The sequence below is a fragment of the Pantherophis guttatus genome, chromosome 5 (assembly GCF_059756535.1).
Source record: "Pantherophis guttatus breed Tessera chromosome 5, ASM5975653v1, whole genome shotgun sequence".
Taxonomy (NCBI): Eukaryota; Metazoa; Chordata; class Lepidosauria; order Squamata; family Colubridae; genus Pantherophis; species Pantherophis guttatus.
The window spans coordinates 64,648,896-64,671,023 of record NC_142067.1 but is presented as its reverse complement, the minus strand read 5'-3'; the positions used below and the strand labels follow the sequence as shown (position 1 = coordinate 64,671,023).

The window sequence follows — 22,128 nt, the reverse complement described above, 5'->3', positions numbered from 1 at the left end:
AACACCAGCAAAATACAGCTGAGCAGGATAGAAAGAAAAGAGGAAATAAGGAAGATACAAGACAAGAAAACATAATTTAGAATTGATTATAAACTTGTAATTGATGAAGTGTCTGAGAGATAAGTATAAAGAAAATACTCATGACTACTACATAGGAGAAATTTAATGCTAAGAATGGAAAGTGGTGATGTCTGTGACAGATTGTGTTACATCCTCTTCTTTGCCATGGTTAAAGACAAGAACAGAAAAGCAGCAGCTCTTCCATCTCCAAGCACCATCTAGAGCTCTCTGCTACCTTCTCTGCCCTAAAAAAGGAACTGTTTCTTTAAATGTACAACATTTTGTTATGCAACACACTCTAACATGAAATATCTTAAAAATTAAATATATATATAGTATAAAGAATGAAAGAAAATATGTGAATACCTTTACAGACTTTCCTTTTATTTTTCCCTTTTCAGGGCAAATATTATAATGTGCAATCTTATGAAAAACAAATGTCACTGGAAGAACATCACATTCATTTTGGAGTGTGCAAACAAGATCTGTGTGTTCACCAATGTAACATTCTTTGAAACTGACAACTGGTCCTGGGGTGAATGTCAACATGACTGGAAGCCCTGAGCCTATCAATCCCAATTCAACACAGTGGGGATTCCCTGAAAAAGATATTGAGATGGAAACACTATTGTATGTTCTGAAGAGAGTAACAGTTTATCAGTAAGTGTTCATAGGATATACTGCTATAAAGGAGCAAATAATAATGCATTACAAATACAAATATTGTTTTCTAATGCAACAAAAATTTTAAATAGAAGCTAATACCATGCTTCCCCGAAAATAAGCTCTACCCAAAAAATAAGCCCCAGTGAAGGGAATGTGCATGGCCAGCACAGGAGGCAGTGAGTGCGCGCAGGCCAACGGTGTCCGGCAGCAGCCGCTTCGTGTAAAGCACAGGTGAATTGATTACCTGTCTAAGCAGCAGGCAGAGGCAGAGGTGGGGGGGAAGCTCTCAATCTGGACGTGGGCCGTGGGCAAGCCAAGAGTCGGTGGGTTGCAGCGAGGGGCCGCAGAAGGCCTGTCTTCGTGTCTCTCAGCTTGCCTGCTACCCGCATTGTACATCGGTATCACCTGTCTTCCACCCAGCGCCTCTGCCTCCATCTGCTGCCATTACTGCTGCACGAAAATGAGTTTCCCACAACCAGCCGCCTGCTCTGGCCCTTTGATTCTCAGCTTTCCCGCGTCCCCATGGTGCGTCTGGATCACCTGCCTCCCCCCACGACTCTGCCTCCATCTGCTGCTTGGACAGGGAATCAACTCACCTGCGCTGCGCAGCCCCAGAGTGCGCCGACCAAGGGACCAGCAGGCTGCAGTTGCTGCCATATACCATCAGTCCCCCCGCCTCTTTTGCATATGCCAGGGGCAGGGTATCCAGCCAGGTAATTACCCTGATATCATGTTTCCCCGAAAATAAGCCCTAATGCTTATTTTGGAGCCCCAAAAATATAAGACTGGATCTTATTTTCAGGGAAACACAGTAACAACAAAAATCTGTTCTCGAAAGAACTGTTCACATAAATAATAAAGCATTCTTGAAAACGAATAGTTGCACTCAAATGGTAAAGCTATGCCGTTGCTGCCTTAAGTGAAAACTCCTAAAACAAAGCCCAGGATTATTAAATACATCAAATGTAAGTGACTTTTTAATCCTACTAGACTAACAGAAATAATTAAATGAAGGAGAGGCGAGAGTTGGGAGTGGATGGACTAGCAGTACCTCAGTCTACCCTGTCAGATTAATCTTGACTATAGATAATAAGGAAATTGTTATGTCATTTGTTTATATTAATGTCTAGCATCCTCTGCAAAGCATGAAATGGGATCTTTCTGTAAGTATTTAAGAACTCATCAAAGCAAAAAAGAGAGCCATAATCATTCATCATTTGTATCTTTGGGCATAAGAAACAAAAACAGAAACTAGGATGATTAGCTTAGTGTGATGTCTGAAAATGGAGTTACAGTTAGCTATATTAAAACAAGCCAGGAGTCTTCCAAAAAAATTTCTAGCTTAAAATCACTTAACAAATCTATTTTATTTGGGTAAATAATCAATATTTCTAAATTCAGTTGTAACATTAAATTACCTATGTTGATATGTTTACTCATTAAAACAAGTAATCAGGTTGCATAAACCAATACATAGCTCATGAATGCTTTGACTTAATGAGTTTCCTGGATAAAATTGGCATGAAATAATGGTCAATATAATATGTCTGACTCTTGTCATGAAGAATACATAAAGATGTATATTCTAGAATTAAGCAGTATCAAATAACCATGATTTCCAAACATACAAGATTCTCAGTATCCTATAACAATTTATTTACAACCTATAGTTTCAAACAATCTTAAACTACATATACTCTATTGTTATAATGTATTTTCAAATTTATTCTAGTGGAAATGTTCATCATAACATTCAACAGTATCTGAAAGCCTAAACTGTGATGTTTGGCAGTCCCATCTACAAGCAGAATTTATAATTCAGAAAGGCTAGCAAAATAGAGGCCGCTCAAAAGCTGCATAACTGATCAGAAATGTTAGTTTGTGCATATGAATTAAAGTACTGTATTTTTCGGACTATAAGATGCACTTTTTTGTCTTCCAAAAGGGGGTCTGTGTGTCTTATAGACCGAATATTGCCGAAGCCTCACCCACCTGCCGGCCGTTTTTGGGCCTCCGCATGCTCCATTTTCGGGCCTTTTTTCAGCCTTTTTCATGCCTTTTTTTGGCCTGATTTTGAGGCTTTTTGGGCCCGTTTTTGAGGCTTTTTTCAGTCCATTTTTCCGGAAAAAACAGGTTGAAAAAAGCCTTGAAAACAGGCAGAAAAAAGCCTCAAAAACAGGTCAAAAAGCCAAAAAATGAGCCCAAAAAAGCCTCAAAAATGGGTCAAAAAAGCCTTAAAAACAGGCCAAAAAACAGGCCAAAAATGGTCCAAAAAGCCTCAAAAATGGGCCAAAAAAGCCTTAAAAACTGGGAGAAAAAAAGCCCAAAAACCAGCAGAAAAAGGGCCTGAAAATTGGGCACGCAGAGGCCAAAAACTTTTGTTGTTGTTGTTTTCCTCTTCTAAATTTAGGTATGTCTTATAGTCAGGAACGTCTTATAGTCCGAAAAATACAGTACTTTCAAGAAATTCCACAGAATACAATAATCATGATCAATATTATGGTTATAATTGTTATCTAATTAAATATATAAATAATTCCATGAGATCAGTATTAGAGCATTTCAAACTTCAAAAAATATTTATCTATAAACAACATTAATTAAAGAGAGGAAAGTGTTCTTAGTAGATGCTTATCAAGAAATTTTTATGTTTTTTTTAACAATACATATATTGATCTCATTACTTTTCCTAGAAAATACATTTATTTTACACTTAATTCATTATTTACCAATACTATACCTTGGATGGGTATTTCAGCACCAAGCATTGTGTGTAAGAAATCATCTTTGCTTCCTACAACTTCAAATTTCAAAAAGACAGCATAATCTTTTCGTGACTGTGTTCTGTCAAAGTCCCTATCAATTTGCAGCTGCCTGGAAAATTCAAAATTACACTTACATTTCTATCATTCAGATTACTGATTTCTAACTGCTGATATCGAACTATATAGCAGAAAAAAAGGGCATCGGATACCATAATTTTAATGAAGCACCAGCTGTAAATTTAACTAATCCAAAATCAAAGTATGTTAGAATTGAAATGTTTTATGTAATTTCAACAGATCTTTCCATAATAAATATTCTCATTTGTTAATCATAAGGCCACCTGTAGTACTTACGTTAGATTATCTTATTCGCTATTCAGGCTAATGAATATTTCAAAACTTTCTTGACATCTTTGACAATGACATTACTTTGATATTAAGATTTCAACTTACCAACTTCCAAATGATTGAACACATGCATATACAGTATGTGGCATTTCCACCCCTTTTTATAATTTCTGATGCTGTATTGCCTAATGATACTAGTCTCTACTATACAATCCTTGAGCTTGCATAGTTCAATAATCCTTTAACAATAAGTGCTATCATCTTAAGTAGCACCATTTTGTTCTAAAAAACTCTCACCTTAATTAGTAATGAAAACAAATGATACCTTATTTTCCCACTATTACTTAAAGAATAAAAAGAATAATGTACATATTCCTCACTGCAGTGGTGGGTTTCAAATTTTTTTACTACCAGTTCTGTCGGTGTGGCTTGGTGGACATGGCATGGGTTGGTGGGTGTGGCTTGGTGGGTGTGGCAGGGGAAGGATACTGTAAAATCTCCATTCCCTCCCCATTCCAGGGGAAGGATACTGTAAAATCTCCATTCCCTCCCCAATCCAGGGGAAGGTTACTGCAAAATCCCCATTTCTTCCCAATCAGCTGGGACTCAGGAGGCAGAGAATAGATAGGGGTGGGGCCAGTCAGAATTTTTACTACCGGTTCTCCGAACTACTCAAAATTTCCACTACCAGTTCTCCAGAACTGGTCAGAACCTGCTGAAACCCACCTCTGCCTCACTGCCTCTTGAAAATGGAATTCATTAAAGCAGGGGTGTCAAACTCAAGGCCCGGGGTGCTTAGATCTGGCCTGAGGGCTGTCCTGGAAATAGCAAAAGACTGGTCCGTGGTGCCTCTGCTTGCCCCCCACCCCGGTGGCCTGTTTTTGGCCGAAATGGAGCCTCCAGAGGACACTCCAGGCCTGTTACAGGCTGAAACGGAGCCTCTGGAGGCCTCCCTGGGCCTGCTACAGGCCAAAATGGAGTCTCCATGGGTCGGATCCAGTCTTCCCCACCCCGTTTTCCATAGCTTTACTGTACTTACTTTTCGAAGAGCTCCAGAAGAGACTGGCCCATGTGGCAGAGAACCCAAAGTCTTTTATTCAGAAGCCCGGGAAGCTGTAAGAGGTGAGATGTAAGGAAAACAACTTTCCACAGCTGAATAAAAGTCCGGTTTCTCTGCCATGAGGGCCTGCACGTTTAACTTGGGCCCAGTCTGGCCAGTGACAAGCAGCCTCCTACTTGCTTCTGACTGGCTAGTTCAAAGCTTCAGGGATTGGGGCGTGGCAACCAATCAACAAGGGGCTTCCAGTTCAGCCCGATGAGACAAAGGAAGCAACCTCCTCGTTGATTGGCTGCTGCTGCTGCCTCAATCCCTGAAGCAGGAGGCTGCTCTGGCCCAGTTCACATGGCCCCAGCCGAAGTCTTTTACTCAGAAGCTGGTGAAAATGTTTTTCTTAGATTTCATGTTCTTACAGCTTTGCCATAATCTGTATAAAACGCTTCTCTGCCAGTGGGTCAACCTCTTCTGGAGTTCTGGAGAGCTTCAAAAAGTAAATAATCCATGGGAAATGGGGTGAGGAGGAGTACGTGGAATCTGGGATGCTAGCAAAGCAGGCCCAGTCTGTGGAGGATGGGGGTGGGGGGAAGCAATTGTGGGGATCCCAGGGGAGCATGAGATATCTCAGTGGAGTGGGGGAGGCCTTGGATGGCCTGCTGCAGCACTAGGCCCCACATGCTCTTCCCCACTCTGAGATACCTCATGTGCATTCAATTAACAAATGCATTGGGAAAAGCAGGGAGTGATCACGTTCATTTAACATGATTCAATCAAATGACTCCTTGGGCTACGAATGTAATTGGCAGACTCTATTACATTTGTAACTTGAGGATTACCTGTATAATGAGAGTGAGGGAGGGTCTCACGGAAGTCCTGCCTTAGCACTTGACCACCAGTGCCCCCCACAAGTCCCATGCCACACCCACCATGGCACCTCCTGGGCATGCCCTGGCCCGGACCTCTGAGGTCAAACACAACCCTGATGTGGCTCTCAATGAAATTGAGTGTGACACCTGTTAGGATATGGTTTGAGCCTACAAGTTGTCCAGGCAATATATGTGTTCTGTGACTTTAATATGAATATGTATTGTATGACTTTAACGTTTTCCTGCTGATTCATTGTAATGCTAAGTCATGCTGTAATTAGTTGTGAACATATTTAAGAAAGGTACTGTAAAGTATTCAGTTGATGATAAGCTACCATAGTGTGTGGAGTTGCAACCATTGTGCTATCATCGTTGGATGGATCTGCTACCATCGTGGTTTGTTACCAGAGTGAGTTTGTTATTCTAACCAACTACTGTTTGCGTGGTAAGAAGATTTTGTATCACTGGACTGATTTAACTGGCAAAGACTTGGACTGATTTAAAGACTATGAGATTGTTTTTTCACTATAACGTAAACTTTTGATAAACCAGTTTGCACATCTCTTATTCATTGCTCTCAGCAACGTTTCTCTGTGCTCTACACTCTGCTGGCTGGTAACACAACAACATCCTTAACATTGATTATGGGTCCAGAGCCAACCAGAACTAACTAGGATTGTTAAGAACTAAACTGAGAGTTAATGTGAATAGTACAAACTGTGTTTGTGATATACAATCCAAGTGACGATGGCACTAGAACAAGCAGCAAATTTTTCCATGATAACCCGGCTGGATGGAACAAACTATGTATCCTGGTCTACAAAATGTAATCTACTTTTGCGTAGAGAAGGACTGTGGGACATAGTAAATAATCCACCGGATGTAACAGCATGGAATCCTGCTGATGAGGAAGATGCGAAGATATTAGCCAAGTTTAACAGAGACAATGAACGAGCTCTTTGCATTATTGGACTAACACTGGGTGACCAGTAGCTTGTCCATATTTGTGGCAAAGAGTCTGCTGCTAGGTGTTGGACCAAGTTAAAGAGACTATATGTTCGTGACTCTGTGGGTGCTCATATTTATCTCACACGGAGATTATTTAAACAACATCTTCTTAAAGGTGGAGATATGATGACTCATTTGGAATCCATGACCAGAATTTTCCAGGAGCTGCATGAAAAGGAACTTGTTTTCTCAGAACTATAACAAGTTTATATAATTCTTTCTTCTTTGGACAATAGTTATGACGACTATGTTTCTTCATTAGAGGTTTTGTCCAGAGATGAACTGACATTGGCTGGCATAACCGGTAGGTTATTGGAAGAATCCAAAAGAAGACAAGAAAGGGATCAGTTGAGAGTGCAACAACCAAAAGAAGAAAAAATGTATTCAACTGCCTATTTTGTAAAACATTGTTTTGCTTGTGGGGCTAAAGGGCATATAGCTAAGTATTGTAACAATAAGAAAATGTCTGTTAGGAACAATACTAGACCCAAGGATTGTAATTTAGCTATATCAAGTTCAACTACTGATGTTAACCAGGATTGTTGGGTTGTTGACAGTGGTGCTTCTCAATCTATTTCTAGAAATAGAAAATTTTTTGTTAAAATGGAGAAGAGTAACCAACATGTTAAACTAGCAAATGGCTGGAAGGTTAAAGTAGCTGGAGAGGGTGTTGCTCGTTGGTCATTTATTTATTTATTTATTTATTATTCAAATTTCTATACCGCTCTTCTCCTTTCGGACTCAGGGCGGTGAACAGCCAAAATAAAAACATCTATACATAACATTACAGTTAAAAATAGAGTTAAAATAATTTATAAATTTGGCCCGTAATTTAAAACTTGTCAATTTAAAATCAATATTAAAATTTTAAAACTAACCCTAAAATCAAGACAGACCGGCTAACTGAAAAAATAAGTTTTTAGGGCCCGATGAAAAGTCTGGAGGTCGGAGATCACTCGTATCTCTGGGGGTAGATTGTTCCATAGGGTAGGTGCCACCACAGAGAAGGCTCTCCTCCTGGGGGTCGCCAGCCGGCATTGTCTGGCCGACGACACCCTGAGGAGGCCCTCTCTGTGGGAGCGAACCAGCCGGTGGGAGGCTATTGGTGGCAGAAGGCGGTCCCGTAAGTACCCTGGCCCTAAGCCATGGAGCGCTTTAAAGGTGATCACCAACACCTTGAAGCACACCTGGAAGTCCACCGGAAGCCAATGCAGCTCACGCAGGAGAGGAGTCACATGGGAGCGCCCCGTCGCTCCCATAATCCCCTGCGCGGCCGCATTCTGCACCAGTTGGAGCCTCCGGGTGTACCCCAAGGGGAGCCCCATGTAGAGAGCGTTACAATAGTCCAGACGAGAGGTGACGAGTGCTTGAGTGACCGTGCGTAGGGAGTTCCGGTCCAGAAAGGGGCGCAACTGGCGTATCAGGCGAACCTGACAAAAAGCCCCCCTGGCCACGGCCGTCATATGCCCTTCTAAAGACAGCCGTGCATCCAGGAGGACACCCAAGTTGCGGGCCCTCTCCGTGGGGGCCAATGATTCACCCCCAATAACCAGCGATGGCGTCAGCTGGCTATACCGGGACGCCGGCAGCCACAGCCACTCGGTCTTGGAAGGGTTGAGTCGAAGCCTGTTTCTCCCCATCCAGACCCGCACGGCCTCCAGGCACTGGGACATCACTTCCAAGGCATCATTGGGATGGTCTGGGGTGGAAATGTACAGCTGAGTATCATCAGCGTACTGATGGAACTCCACCCCAAAACCACGGATGATCTCACCCAGCGGCTTCACATAAATGTTGAACAGGAGGGGCGAGAGGACCGACCCTTGAGGCACCCCACAAACAAGGCGCCTTGGGGTCGACCGCTGCCCCCGTCAACACGGATTGCGACCGGTCGGAGAGATAGGAGAACCACCGCAAAACGGTGCCCCCCACTCCCAGTCCCTCCAGCCGGCGCAACATGATACCATGGTCGATGGTATCAAAAGCCGCTGAGAGGTCTAATAGGACCAGGATAGAGGAATAACCCCTATCCCGGGCCCTCCAGAGATCATCCACCAACACGACCAATGCCGTTTCCGTGCTGTACCCAGGTCTGAAGCCGGACTGGAGCGGATCCAGATAGACAGCTTCATCCAGGTACTGGGGAAGCTGTCGGGCACCACACTCTCAACAACCTTCGCAATAAAGCAAAGGTTGGAGACTGGACGATAGTTAGCCAAAACAGCCGGATCCAGGGATGGCTTCTTGAGGTAGTAATGATTTAGTAATGAACCATTGCCTATGTTATATATTCCTGGGTTAAAATTCAATTTATTATCTGTTAAATCATTATTGCAATTTGGGTTTACAGTAACATTTAAAAATGATAAGTGTTTTATTGAGAAAGATGGCAAGGTTGTTACTGCAAGTTTAGAAAATGATTTATTTATTTTAAGGGATAACCCAGTATTGGTGGCTAAGTCTAAGTCTGTTTATAAGAATGTTAAACCACATGATGAATGTATTCATCTGTTACACCGGAGACTTGGGCATTTAAATTTCAGAACATTAAAGGAAACAGTTCAGTTATCTGAAGGGATAAAACTACAAGCATGTAGTAAATATCTGAATTGCAATGCCTGTAGTCAGCAAAAAAAATAGGGTAACACCAGCAAACCGTGTTAATGGTTTTAAAACCAAAAAGCCATTAGAGGTAGTGTTTGTAGACCCAATTGGACCCAAAAAACCCAGCATAGGAGGTGCCTGCTATATTCTGAGCATAGTAGACCATTATTCAAGATACGGATTCTGTTATCTTATGAAAACAAAAAGTGAAACATTCCAGCATCTTAACAACTGCCTGCGTTTTGTGGAAAGGAAACAGAAATTTAAGGTTAAATGCTTAGTGACTGATAATGGTACAGAATTTACCAACCAAAGGTTGAAAAATTTTTTGCAGGATGCAGGGATCCAGCATAAATGGTCTGCTCCGTACAGACCAGAACACAATTCGTATATCGAGAGAAGAGGTCAAACATTACAAGCCATGACTAGAACTATGTTGGCAGATTCTAGTTTGCCTGAAAATTTATGGGGTGAGGCTGTTATGTGTGCTAACCATGTGTTAAACAACGTGGTTCATTCCTCTACAGGTGAAATACCATTCACCTTATAGCATGGGAGGAAACCAAATCTTAGTTACTTACATACATTTGGAGCTCCAGCTTGGGTACATATTCCATCTAGTTTAAGGAGAAAGGATCAACAGAGAGCCAGAAAAATGTTTTTCGTTGGCTATGAATCAAATCATAGGTCTTTTAGATTTTGGGCACAGGGAACTACTAGTGTTTACTGTAGTGCAAGTGCTAAATTTCTAGAGCACGAAGGATGGGATAAACTAGAGCGTGCAGATTATAGACATGATAATAATACTGTTAGTATAGAGCATCATATTCCTGATGATATTCCTGAGGATTTAGATGTTGTAGAACCCTCTATCAAGGATGAAGAACAGGAAGTAGGTTTAGAGGAGGTAGTTTTAGGGGAGGAGTCAGATGAACCATCTGCTGAAAGTCCTGTATTACCTAGGAGATCTACTAGGGAAAGGCATCCACCTGATCGTTATAAAGCAACCGTAGTTTGCCAGGTTAACATAGAACCTTCAAGTTATGAGGATATCAAGCTTTATCCTGAAAAGGAGCAGAATGCTTGGAAGGAGACAATGAGTAAGGAAATTAATTCTTTAACTAAGTTAGGTGTTTACGAAACTGTGAAATTGCCACCTGGTGAAAAATTAATAGGTTGTAGATGGGTTTACAAAATTAAGAAAAGCATAGATGGGACAGTAACCCATAAAGCTCGCCTTATAGCTCAAGGTTTTTCTCAGACTGAAAAAGATTTCGATGAGGTTTTTGCTCCTAGTTTACGTGCTAGTACTTTAAGAACAATGCTAGTGTCGGCAGCTAAGTATAAATATAGTATTAACCATATAGATGTAGAGACAGCATACTTGCATGCTCCATTGAGACACACCTATATGAGGAAGCCTTTAGGAGTTGAAACACAAAACCACACTGATTGTTGGAAGTTAAATAAAAGCCTTTATGGTTTGAGACAATCAGGGTTTGAGTGGAACCAATGTATAATTAAGGAGCTAAATAAGATCGGTTTTCATGGAGGTGTAGCGGTTAAGTGTCTCTTTAAAAGAGAAAATAATGGGTTAATATCATTTTTGTTATTCTTTACAGATGATATAGCCATAATAACTAAAACTGACAAGGAAGCCATAGATATTGTTAAAGAGTTACAAACCAAATTTAAAATCAGAAATTTAGGAAATATTAGGCATTATTTGGGTCTAGATATCAATCAAACAGCTAGAGGTTATAAAATATCTCAATCTAGCAAAATAAGCCAAATGTTGAAACGTTATGGCATGGAGCTATGTAAGCCAGCTAAAACGCCTATGGCACAGGATTTTCAACAAGGAGAAATCCAAAGTCCTAAATTTAGTAAGGAGATCTACCAGTCTCTTATAGGTAGTCTTATCTTATATAAGCAATTGGTCGAGACCTGATATTTCATTTGGAGTAAACCAATTAGCGAGATATAATGTAGAGCCAACTGATAGGCATTGGCAGGCTGCAAAGCGTATATTAAGATATCTGAAAATGACGATGCATTATGCATCTAACAATGATTTAGTATTGAGCGCATATGCTGATGCCAGTTTTGCTACTGATTTGACCACCAGAAAATCCACATCGGGTATATATAGCTATCATGTTAGACAATTGTTTGATTGGCTGGAAATCAATTCTACTTTATCTACTATGGAGGCAGAATTCTCATGTTTATCACTAGTTTGTACTGATCTGATTTATTACAAACAACTAATGATGGATATTGATTTAAAGATGGATTATCCAATTGTAATACATGAGGACAACCAAGCTGCTATAAAAATGGCAACAAATTTAGCAGTTAAAACTAGATCTAAGTATACTGACATTCGGTATCTAAATGTTCGTCAGTGTATCCAAAGCAACATGGTTAAGTTGGAATATTGTATGTCGGAAGACAATATTGCTGATAATTTTACCAAAACGTGTTGTGAAAGCTATGGATTGAGAATCTAGACTGTATATATTGTCCTGTCCAAAGCGGAGGATGTTAGGATATGGTTTGAGCCTAACAAGTTGTCCAGGCAATATATGTGTTCTGTGACTTTAATATGAATATGTATTGTATGACTTTAACGTTTTCCTGCTGATGCATTGTAATGCTGAGTCATGCTGTAATTAGTTGTGAACGTATTTAAGAAAGGTTCTGTAAAGTATTCAGTTGATGATAAGCTACCTATCATCGTTGGATGGATCTGCTACCATCATGGTTTGTTACCAGAGTGAATTTGTTATTCTAACCAACTACTGTTTGTGTGGTAAGAAGATTTTGTATCACTGGACTGATTTAACTGGCAAAGACTTGGACTGATTTAAAGACTATGAGATTGTTTTTTCACTATAAAGTAAACTTTTGATAAACCAGTTTGCACATCTCTTATTCATTGCTCTCAGCAACGTTTCTCTGTGCTCTACACTCTGCTGGTTGGTAACACAACAACAATATCCTTAACAACACCCCTGCATTAAAGCATTTCACCTAGTATAGAGAGTAAGGTAGATGATCTTCACAGAAAGAAGAGATCTCTTAACAAAGCAATGAGGTGAACATTGCTTAAATCCAAAACAAGAAGGTATATGTAAATGTTTCGCAGACTAACTGTAACCCCACTCCCATTCACATGGGTATATGACAGAGAAAGCATAATTAAATTTGGAAAATTGTATTACTATAGTCCATCTTAATAAGAGTAGTTTTAAGCTTCTATGGAATTTATATTTTAGTATGTTCTACATTGTAGGGCTGACAACCAAATAGGCTAATTATAATACAATAGATACAGATTATTGCTACAATGAAGAAAATAAATTGTTTTATGGAATTAGGAATATACATACTTGAGTTTTGTATGTATACACATATACATACATGTACACACACATATACATACAACTTTTATCATTTTCATTGTGTTCATTGTGCAGTTTATAAAACCACTTACTTTGGACTAAAAGAAATAAAAACCACAGTCTTCTGATAAGGTTGTAGTGTTCCTTCATTAGGAATGCAAGTAATTAGAGTTGAAACATCTGTTCCTTGATTTCCAGGATAATCTTTCAAAGCAGCATTTGAACTCTGTTTAATATCTGTGCCCTTTAAGAAAACATAAAATGAATATGCTAAAAATTAATTACTCCATGTATTTACATGGATGTTTCATATATAAGGTCAATAAATTTACAGAAAAGAGTTATAAAAATGTGAACAAAACTTGCCACTAAGTCTAAACCCATTAACCTTTCCTTTAAAACAGGGGTGTCAAACTCAAGGTCTGTGGACCAATGTGATCAGATCCAGTTGCACGGCCATCATGGAAACTAAGGGGCTGGCCCGTGTAGCTTCAGCCCGGCCCATGCCTATTGTGGCCCGTCAGCGGAGTTGGTGGCAGACTCAGACAGTGAGGAAATTGGGGAGGAACATGGGCCAGTCCTGGAGTCTGGGGAAGACTCTGTGTTGGAGGCAGAGATGGGGGCAGGGCCGTCTGACAGTTGTCAGCTGCCTTTGGAGTCATATATCAATGGGGCCGAAGAACAGCTGGAGCCTGTTCGCACAGAGCTGCCAGGTGAAGGGAACAACTAAGGAACAAGGGTCGACTCAGGAGTAAAGCCACAGGTGGACGGTGAATGGCCCCTACCATAGGCAATAAAGAGGAGCGAAAGGGGAGTGGAGTTTACAGGAGACAATTAGTTCGCTTAGTTGGTTCATGACTCTCAGATATTTCTTGCCAAATTTTGAAGATATCGGCCTGGCTCTCCAGGCCAGCTAAGGTCTGTGACTGTAAATTCTCCCTTGAAAGACTTTGCTGGATGTGAATGAGAGGAATTCACAGTAACTTAATAAAAGGGTTTTTTTGTCGGGACAAGGAGTCTGCTTCATGCTCTTGGGAAGTCTAGGTCAGAACGCCATCTGGGGAGGCACACATGCACACAGGAGGTAGCGGGCATGTGTGTGCCTGCCAGGATGGTGTGGACCAGGCTTGTGCGCACAGGATGTGTTGGGCCAGCGTCACCTCGCCCAGCCCACCCCATCTCGACGTGGATGCCACCAGGTCTCCAGCGTTTCAGGAGTGTGTGCATGCGTGCGTGTGTGCATGCGCGCGGGAGCGGAGCTGTCCTGAAGCAGGGCCTCCACAGCGGGTCCTTCAAGAAACAGGCATGGCAGTGAGGGCACCAGCACCTGTAGCAGGCAGAGTCGGGGGAAGGCATGTGATGGGGACCACCGGACACGCCTGCTCCATCCCACATGGTTGGAACAGGCAGGCGGCAGCCTGGCGCATCCAGCAGACTGGACCACATGCCTCTCCCGTGCCTCTGCCTCTGGCTACTGCCACCGCTGCAGGCCGAGACAAGGCAGGGGGTGGGGCGGCTGCTGCCAGACACCATCAGTCCACCTACTCTGTCCCATCTGTTTTTGCTTGTGATTGGAGAGCAGGTCGCTGCTGGTCATCTCCTCGGCCTCCTCGCAGATCTTGCCCTTGGCCCGCACATGGAGTGTGCTTCCCTCATGCACCCGATGCACCTTGGCATTGCTGTAGGCCTCTGCAACCACCAAGGCTGCCAGCAGTTCACACAAGTCCATTAGGCTGCTGACACCATCACCCAGAGCACCAGGCCTACCCAGCATGAAGAAGGCAAAGCGGCCTGTTAGAAAGTCCAAGTAGAGGTGACAGAGCACATCCAGGCCCAGCAGGCAAAAGATGGCCACCGTGAGCAGGGAAAGCTGGATCCCCAGCAGCATCATGGCCCCTCCAGGCCCAGCTGGGATTGCATACTTCCCTCCATCTCTACTGGGCCTGGGCAGCCATGCCGCCGATGGGGATCTGGCTTTCCCCACTCATGGTGGCCATCTTTTGCCTGCTGGGCCTGGGCGTGCCACCTCTACTCAGCCCTTCTAGCTGGCCGCTTCACCTCCTTCGGGCTGGGCAAGTCTGCTGAGTAGTGGCAGAGTTGCCACCCAGGAGCTGTAAGAGGTAGAGACCCCCGATGTGCCCCCTTCACCAGGGCTGCTCAGCAGGAGAGCCGAGCCTTGCCCTGCCTTTCCCCGCGATGCAGTGACTCCAGAGCACTTTCAGGACACTGCCTGGCCAATGCAGCTCCTTCAGAGAAAACCCCTGAGGGTGCAGCCCCTTCCCTGGACTGAAGCGGCCCTGCTGAAGGCAGCCTTCTATCTTGCAGCCTCCCACTGCATCTCCATTCTGAGTGGAGGGTTGCAGGCAAATTCCCTGCTCAGACGGCATTCCCAGAAGGCGTGGCATGGCCACTTCAAGCACTGTTGTGAGAGGCCTGGGAGGGCAAGTCTGAGGTGAGAGGAGCTGCCAACTGGAGCTCTGGGCACCGAATCCCTCGTCCTCCGGGGTGCCCAGTAAATGCCAGGGTGGCTCAGGGGTAGCTGGGTGCGTCAGCAGAACGCTTTCCAAACCGGTGCCCGGGGCTCAAAGGCCACTTCTGGCAGAAAGGCTCTCTTCCTCCAGCCTTGGGACAGGTGCCGCTTCCTACCCCGCCACCCACTGCGCTTCTGGGAAGCCCAGCCACACGCTGCTTGTTGAGTCTGATAGCATGCAGGGTAGCACTGCTTCCTCTCCTGCTTCCTGCGGGCCTGCTGGTGAAGCACTGCTCTCACGCACCCGATGCACCTCGGCACTGCTGTGGGCCGCTGCAGCAGCCCGCAGCAAGACCGAAGTGCATCGGGTGTGCAAGGGGAACATGCTCCATGCACAGGCCAAGGGCAAGACCCGTGAAGGGGCTGAGAAGATGATCAGCTGCGACCTGCTCTCCAACCACAAGCCAAAACAGATAGTGGGATGGAATAAGCACGTCCAGCAGTCCGCATCTCATTTCTCGCCCCGCCTCCCCCTGCTGCTTTGACAGCCAGGCCAGTGGTGGCAGCGGGCTCCAGAGCCACAGCATGGGCCAGCTGAGGGGCTGGCAGGCTACGACTATAGCCGTAAACCATCCCTCCGCACACAAAGGGTGGTGGGCACGCAGTGGCCAATGGTTTCTGGCTTTAGCTGCCCCGCCCCCTGCCTCACCTAATCTCATCCTGCGGGATGAGTCTCCTGCCCACCATCCCACCCACTGGAGACCCCTGGATTCCCTCCACAACCCCGCCCAGCCCCCACAGGCACCACCCATGTGAGTGATGTCAAGCCTGCTACGCCCCCAGGCCATACCCAGTCAGCCATGACCACCCTGGCCATGCCCCTCCTCCACCCCCGAGTCCCCGGGAGGACAACCACAATGCTGATCCAGTCCTCAATGAAATTGAGTTTGAAACCCTTGCTTTAAAACATGGCTAGCATAACGTATTATTTTAAAAGTAATAAATTTTAACAATTATTATTCATCAACAAATGTCCATTAATATGACAGGCATGTAAATGTCCATGCACTTCAGAAATCCCAAAACTACTACAACATTCATCTGGTGTATAAGATTCCTACAACTTTCGCATGACACCTTAAGGGTAAATAATAAAGTCATATAATATCAAAGCAATGGGATCGTTTTAATTCTACTTTAACATATGGTCCCATGTTCTTACCTTTCACTTATTTGTGAGAGAGGTCAGAAGTAAATTTGTGGACATTACTAGAATATAATTTAAATCTGCCTTTTGAAATGGCTTTTGAATGCTTATACGAACTGTGTTTAAAAATACAATAAGCCCAAATCTGCCCTATAGTTTACTTGTACCTTTTCATATTATCAAGTGCAAGAATAATAGGAATTCTCATTTATATACAAATAGTAGCCAAAATGTAAAACAGTAACAAATTTTACTTTTCCTTTGATAGCTTCTAAGAGGAAATGGAATTCTTCTGAAAAAGAGATAGGTGTTTAAAAGCAGGACTAAAATCAAGAGTTTCCTTACCATCTCTCCACCAATAGCATTATCCATCAAGACTGCCACCCAATCCATAGGCTCTGGGCTTTTATTGTGAAGAATAACTTCCTCCATCTTGGAGGTTCCAAAGTAGACACATCCAAAATTAACACACTGGATAGTATTTGAGTGAGGCACACCTAAAACCTCAAGAACTTGTTCCACAATATTGGCTTTGATCTTTATCTCAGCAGTGGGCACTCCCTGCAACTCCACACTTTGGATAACAAGAGATTAAAAAGGAATTTTGGGCTTCAGGACAATCATGGGTTAATAATGTCACATTAAATCATTTGGAATTTAATATATTATTAACATATTTCACACACACAGACACAGACGCCTGAAACTTATAACAGTTGCCTATTTGTAACATGCAATGCTTCTTATCAGAATAGTAAATGCTCTGAATATTACATAATATTAGAAGAATTTACTAATTCTTCATTATCCCCAATTTGGAATAATAAAGGAAACACCAAATTTCAATATAAGAAAGATTTTGAAATGAGGCTTCAAATTAGATTTTACTAAGAATTGGAATTTAACTTTCTATTTAAATAAAATTAAACAATCTGAGACTGTGATACCCAATGCCAGTGATGACTAGCTTTTTGCCATCATGTGCCAAAAGTGGGGGGAGCGCAGGGAGGTTGCCCATGTGCATGCCCACACCCATAATTCAAAGCGCCCTGCCCGTGTGCATGCGTGCATGTCCCCCCACCCCGCTTTTAGCACGCAATGGCACGGTGGGCCCGGTAGGCCCGTTTTTTACCTTCCCCAGGCTTCAGGGGCTTTCTAGGAGCCTGGGGAGGGCAAAAACGGCCTTCCCCACCACCACCACCACCCCAGAGGCCCTCCGGAGGCTGGAAACAGCCCATTTCTCAACTTCTGGTGGGACCGGAAGGCCCAAAAATCAGTTGGCCAGCGCACGCATGCGTGCTGGAGCTGAGCTACGGCAACAGTCCCACAGTCCCACTGATGCCCACTGATATGGCTCCATGTGCTACCTGTGGCACCCATGCCATAGGTTCACCATCACGGCACAATGCACTGAGCTCTGTTATATAATTTATTTAAGCAATCCATCCATTCTTTAGATAGGAAATTGAGGTAGTATGTAATAAAAAGGTTCTATCATTCAGTCAAATTGTTCTTATTACACAGACTGCACTTTGCCCTGACAATATTTTTACTTATTTCACTGACAAATACTGTAGTTAAACATATCTATGCAGTGAAAGGGCAAAGAATACTACAATATAAAGCATATGCTTCCATTTATTTATATGCATCATAAAATTTAATTCAAGAAGTAAATTAAGAGAGACAACATTGCAACTTAAATATACTACACTTACGTGGCTAGTTGATTAAGTATTTTGGGCACATCGGTACATATCTCTACTTTTATTAATTTCATTGTTTTTGGTTCTATCACACCACTGATTGGTGCTATAATAATTGGAACACTTCCTCTATATTTTATGTCAAATGTACCTTAAAATATAAAAATAAAATAAAAACAAAACCATTTTAGTCAATATGCATAAAATTAAATACTAATCCTTTTGCCTCCAATGATAAAGAATAACAGCATAAGATACATCATCAAGATGCATCATCTCATCAAGATTCTCTCTCTTTCTCAGCTCTTTCTCCTCAGTCATATTTGTATGATAATGTGGATGAACAATGATGAGTTGTTTCCTGTTATTTATTGTTCACATTCATTATTGTTTTTGGAAAAGTCATCATTTTAAGTTTATAAAAAGCAGAGTCTTCCTGCAGTTACAGTTAATGTATACTTATACATTCCTCTGAGGTAAAGCTAACAATAAATGTTAAACCCAAGCAATCACACAATCAAGCAGAACTGCAGATCTGCTATCGTAGATACAACCATAGAAATGAAAGAATTAAAAATTTAACAATTATACAGTCATAGTTCTGAGTAATGTTCCCAATCAATTCAAGACTCTGAGGTTGTGGCTTTTTTCAAAGATCCTGTTTATTGGGTACATCATATTGGCACGTTCAAATGAGCTAGAGTTGTTTCGAGAGTTGAGATATACATTAATCATTATACACTGCACTGTGGTGGCACAGTGGTTAGAATGCAGTATTGTAGGCAACCTCGGCCCATAGTCAGGAGTTTGATCCTGACCAATTCAAGATTGACTTAGCCTTCCATCCTTCCAAGGTCAGTAAAATGAGGACCCAGATTGTTAGGGGCAATATGCTGACAATGTAAATAGCTCAGAGAGTGCTGTAAAGCACTATCGAGCAGAAAAATAAGTCTAAGTGCTATTGCTATGTTTTACCTTTATATGAAAACTAAGCATTTAAGCCTGTCCCAAATGTGCTTTTTCAAGAGGCAACTGGACTTTGCTTTTTCTTTTGAATACGTTTCGCTTCTCATCCAAGAAGCTTCTTCAGCTCTGACAGGATAGTGGGGACAGGATAGTGGCAAATGATCAGCTATCTGCAAGGAATATAAATCCTTCCATTCCCCACTATCTTGTCAGAGCTGAAGAAGCTTCTTGGATGTGAAGCTAAATGTCTTCAAAGAAAAAAAAAACAAGAAAGTCCAGTTGCCCCCTGAAAAAGCGCCTTTGGGACAACCAAGACCTGGATGACTGAGAATCTCTACAGACATTTAACCTGTCCATTTCTTCCCCTCTATTTGTAATGGCAGCTTCAAATTCCCCTCACAAGGTATTACAGGAAAAGAAATGCAGAAACAAGACTTCTTGATATTGTTCTTATTCTGGAATACCCCACTCCCTGCTTACACTTTGGACAGCAGTGAAGACTGCTTTTCCAATAAGCATTCAAGGCAGAGAATGCTAGTTAACTGTAAATTACTGCTTATGGAAGTATATCATTTTATATCATTTGCATGATGTAATATTTTCATTCATAGGAGGAAAAACGACCAATGTCAAACAAGTATCATACCATCACAATTCAAGTGCCAGCCGTTTTGTACATCCATTGTGAGTTGCATGTACAAACAAAAAAGGGAATTGTGCTGTCACAACACTAGCTTTGTCATTTTAACAAAAATAATCAGGTTCTATGGTGCCTCTGAACATGTTTTTACTATTTTTATTATTTTTAACTGTAAGTTACCTAGCATTAGCTACTTATAATTCATGCATAAGTAAAAATAATTTTCAATAATGATTGAAATTTTAAAATACAAAGATAAAAAACTAATACAAATTAAGCAAAATACAAAAAACAAAAAAGCAAAAAGTGCAAAGAGAAAAAAGAAAGTGAGAGTGCAGGAACACATATGTAAAAAAGAGGGGAAAATGTAAAAAACTTCCTCACTTCTAAAGTACAATTTCAGTAATTTAGCAATGTTAGAATAATTACTTCTCTAATATTCCAACCTAAAATTTCATCCTATTTAATGTTTGTCTGTCTGTCTGTCTAAGAAATAAATCAATTTCATATTGATAAGGTATCAAGATTTGCTTTACCTAGTAATTTATTTTCTCTAAAAATACAAAACAAAAAAATTCTCAGGGATAAACAACAGATTCAAGTGTTGATAATATATTGATGATTGAGATACACTATTGTAAAATAAATCATTTTCATATTTTGATTAAAGCACTCAGTCTTAACATAATGTATGCCACGATTCAAATCTAGTTAATATCCTAAATCAAAGCACAATATGATTTACCATGTTGCATGAAAGCTCCAGCCATTGAGCTATGCCATATTGTCATTTGTTTCTGCTTCGGCGGGTTCATATTTCATGCTGAACCAAAAATAAATTTTATTATGATTTATCTAAGTATACAGCTAGCTAAATATACTAAACTCCATAAAATATTTACCTGGGGATGATCCATAGTTTGTAATTTTGGTTACTGCATGTATTATTTTACTGTTCGCAATCACTGTTCCAAAATTTATTTCAGGTTTAATTTCTAAGAAACAACATGGGCGTAATCTGCAAAAAAAAGTGCATTTTATTGATTTTATATCATCATTTTATTGATTTAATTTTTAAATACATTTCAAGGGAAATAAAGTATTTTAGACTTTTTCAACAGATGCACTGTCTTTCTTAACTTAGTACTTATGTTGCTATGTTTTTTTAAGTAGTAAGCACAATGAAAACATATTAATTTGCAATTATTTATTTGCAATTATTTATTTTATTAATTTAATTATTTGCAATTTTATTTAGCTCGAAACTCTTTTCATGTCAAAATATTTTAATACTTATTGTCTATTTCTATTCAATATAATAATTTAGTACACAACTAACACCTGAAATATCACCATAGTTTTGGTACTATTACAGTGGTACCTTGGTACTCAATGGCTTTGAAATGCATTGAATTTGGTACTCAATGCATTTTGATGTGAAAATTTTGCTCCAGTATTCATAGTTTGTTTGGTACTCAACGCACAAGCTAGATCTTGCCAATGTTGGCTGCCTTATGACTCACTATATTACTCCTTATGGGAAAAATTTGTTTGGTACTTGTTTTTGTTACTCATCGTGCCTTCCTATAAACAATGAGTACCAAAAGTACCACTGTATATGAATTTAGTATTACATAAATTCACAATATTTGGTGTAAAAAATACTGCCATATTTCACACATAACAAAGTACATTAAACTAAGAACTTCTGGAACTGCATGTTAGGAATCATAAGCACTTATAAGTAGGGTTAATGGTTTTTTCCAACTGATTGGCCTTGCACAGATGGAAGAACAGTCCAAAATGGAGGAACAATAAGAATTTGTTCCAGGTTTTGCTCCACATTAGTGCAAAACCAATGGGCTGCTTCATTATAACAAAGATTGAGACTCCCTGAAATACATAGATTAAATTTTTAATTATTAAATGTGGCATATTTTTTACTTACTCAATGCTACTCTAATTAAATAATTAAGTTTAGTTGGAGGTTACAAAACATTATTTTAGGGGTTTGCAGAGCCACAAACTTTATTTTAAAACTTCCTGTTTTAAAACAAACTAATCATCACAATAAACTAAGCTAAAGTTTTGGCCATTTGTTGGGGTTTAATGTGTTGTGCAAATGCAAATATTTAATCAACAGTAGTGTTTTATATTGAAATGTCATACCCAATCAGAGGAATTTCAATTACTTTTTTCTCTACATGAAGGAGGAGCCTATCATGAAGGTCTTCCTCACTGTCTGGACGATATTCCACAGTAGCTGTTATGTAAAGGCCAGAAGCAACAGGTTTCTTTGGATTTTCCACAATTAGTTTGAACTACAAAATTAAGAAATCATTCAATTTTAGAAATGTTATC

General features: G+C 41.1%; 1 protein-coding gene across 1 annotated transcript in view; it reads right to left on the bottom strand.

The window, feature by feature from the left end:
* The window catches only part of CFAP47 (cilia and flagella associated protein 47), a 596,979-nt gene that overhangs the window by 573,504 nt on the left and 1,347 nt on the right, over positions 1 to 22,128 (bottom strand). Inside the window, exons 2-8 of the mRNA XM_087871295.1 lie at positions 21,937 to 22,088; positions 20,670 to 20,785; positions 18,174 to 18,312; positions 16,801 to 17,029; positions 12,871 to 13,022; positions 3,467 to 3,600; positions 427 to 659 (exon numbers count right to left, since the gene is read on the bottom strand). Of these exons, the coding sequence (XP_087727421.1) occupies positions 427 to 659; positions 3,467 to 3,600; positions 12,871 to 13,022; positions 16,801 to 17,029; positions 18,174 to 18,312; positions 20,670 to 20,785; positions 21,937 to 22,088 (1,155 nt within the window). The remainder of the gene's footprint in view (positions 1 to 426; positions 660 to 3,466; positions 3,601 to 12,870; positions 13,023 to 16,800; positions 17,030 to 18,173; positions 18,313 to 20,669; positions 20,786 to 21,936; positions 22,089 to 22,128) is intronic.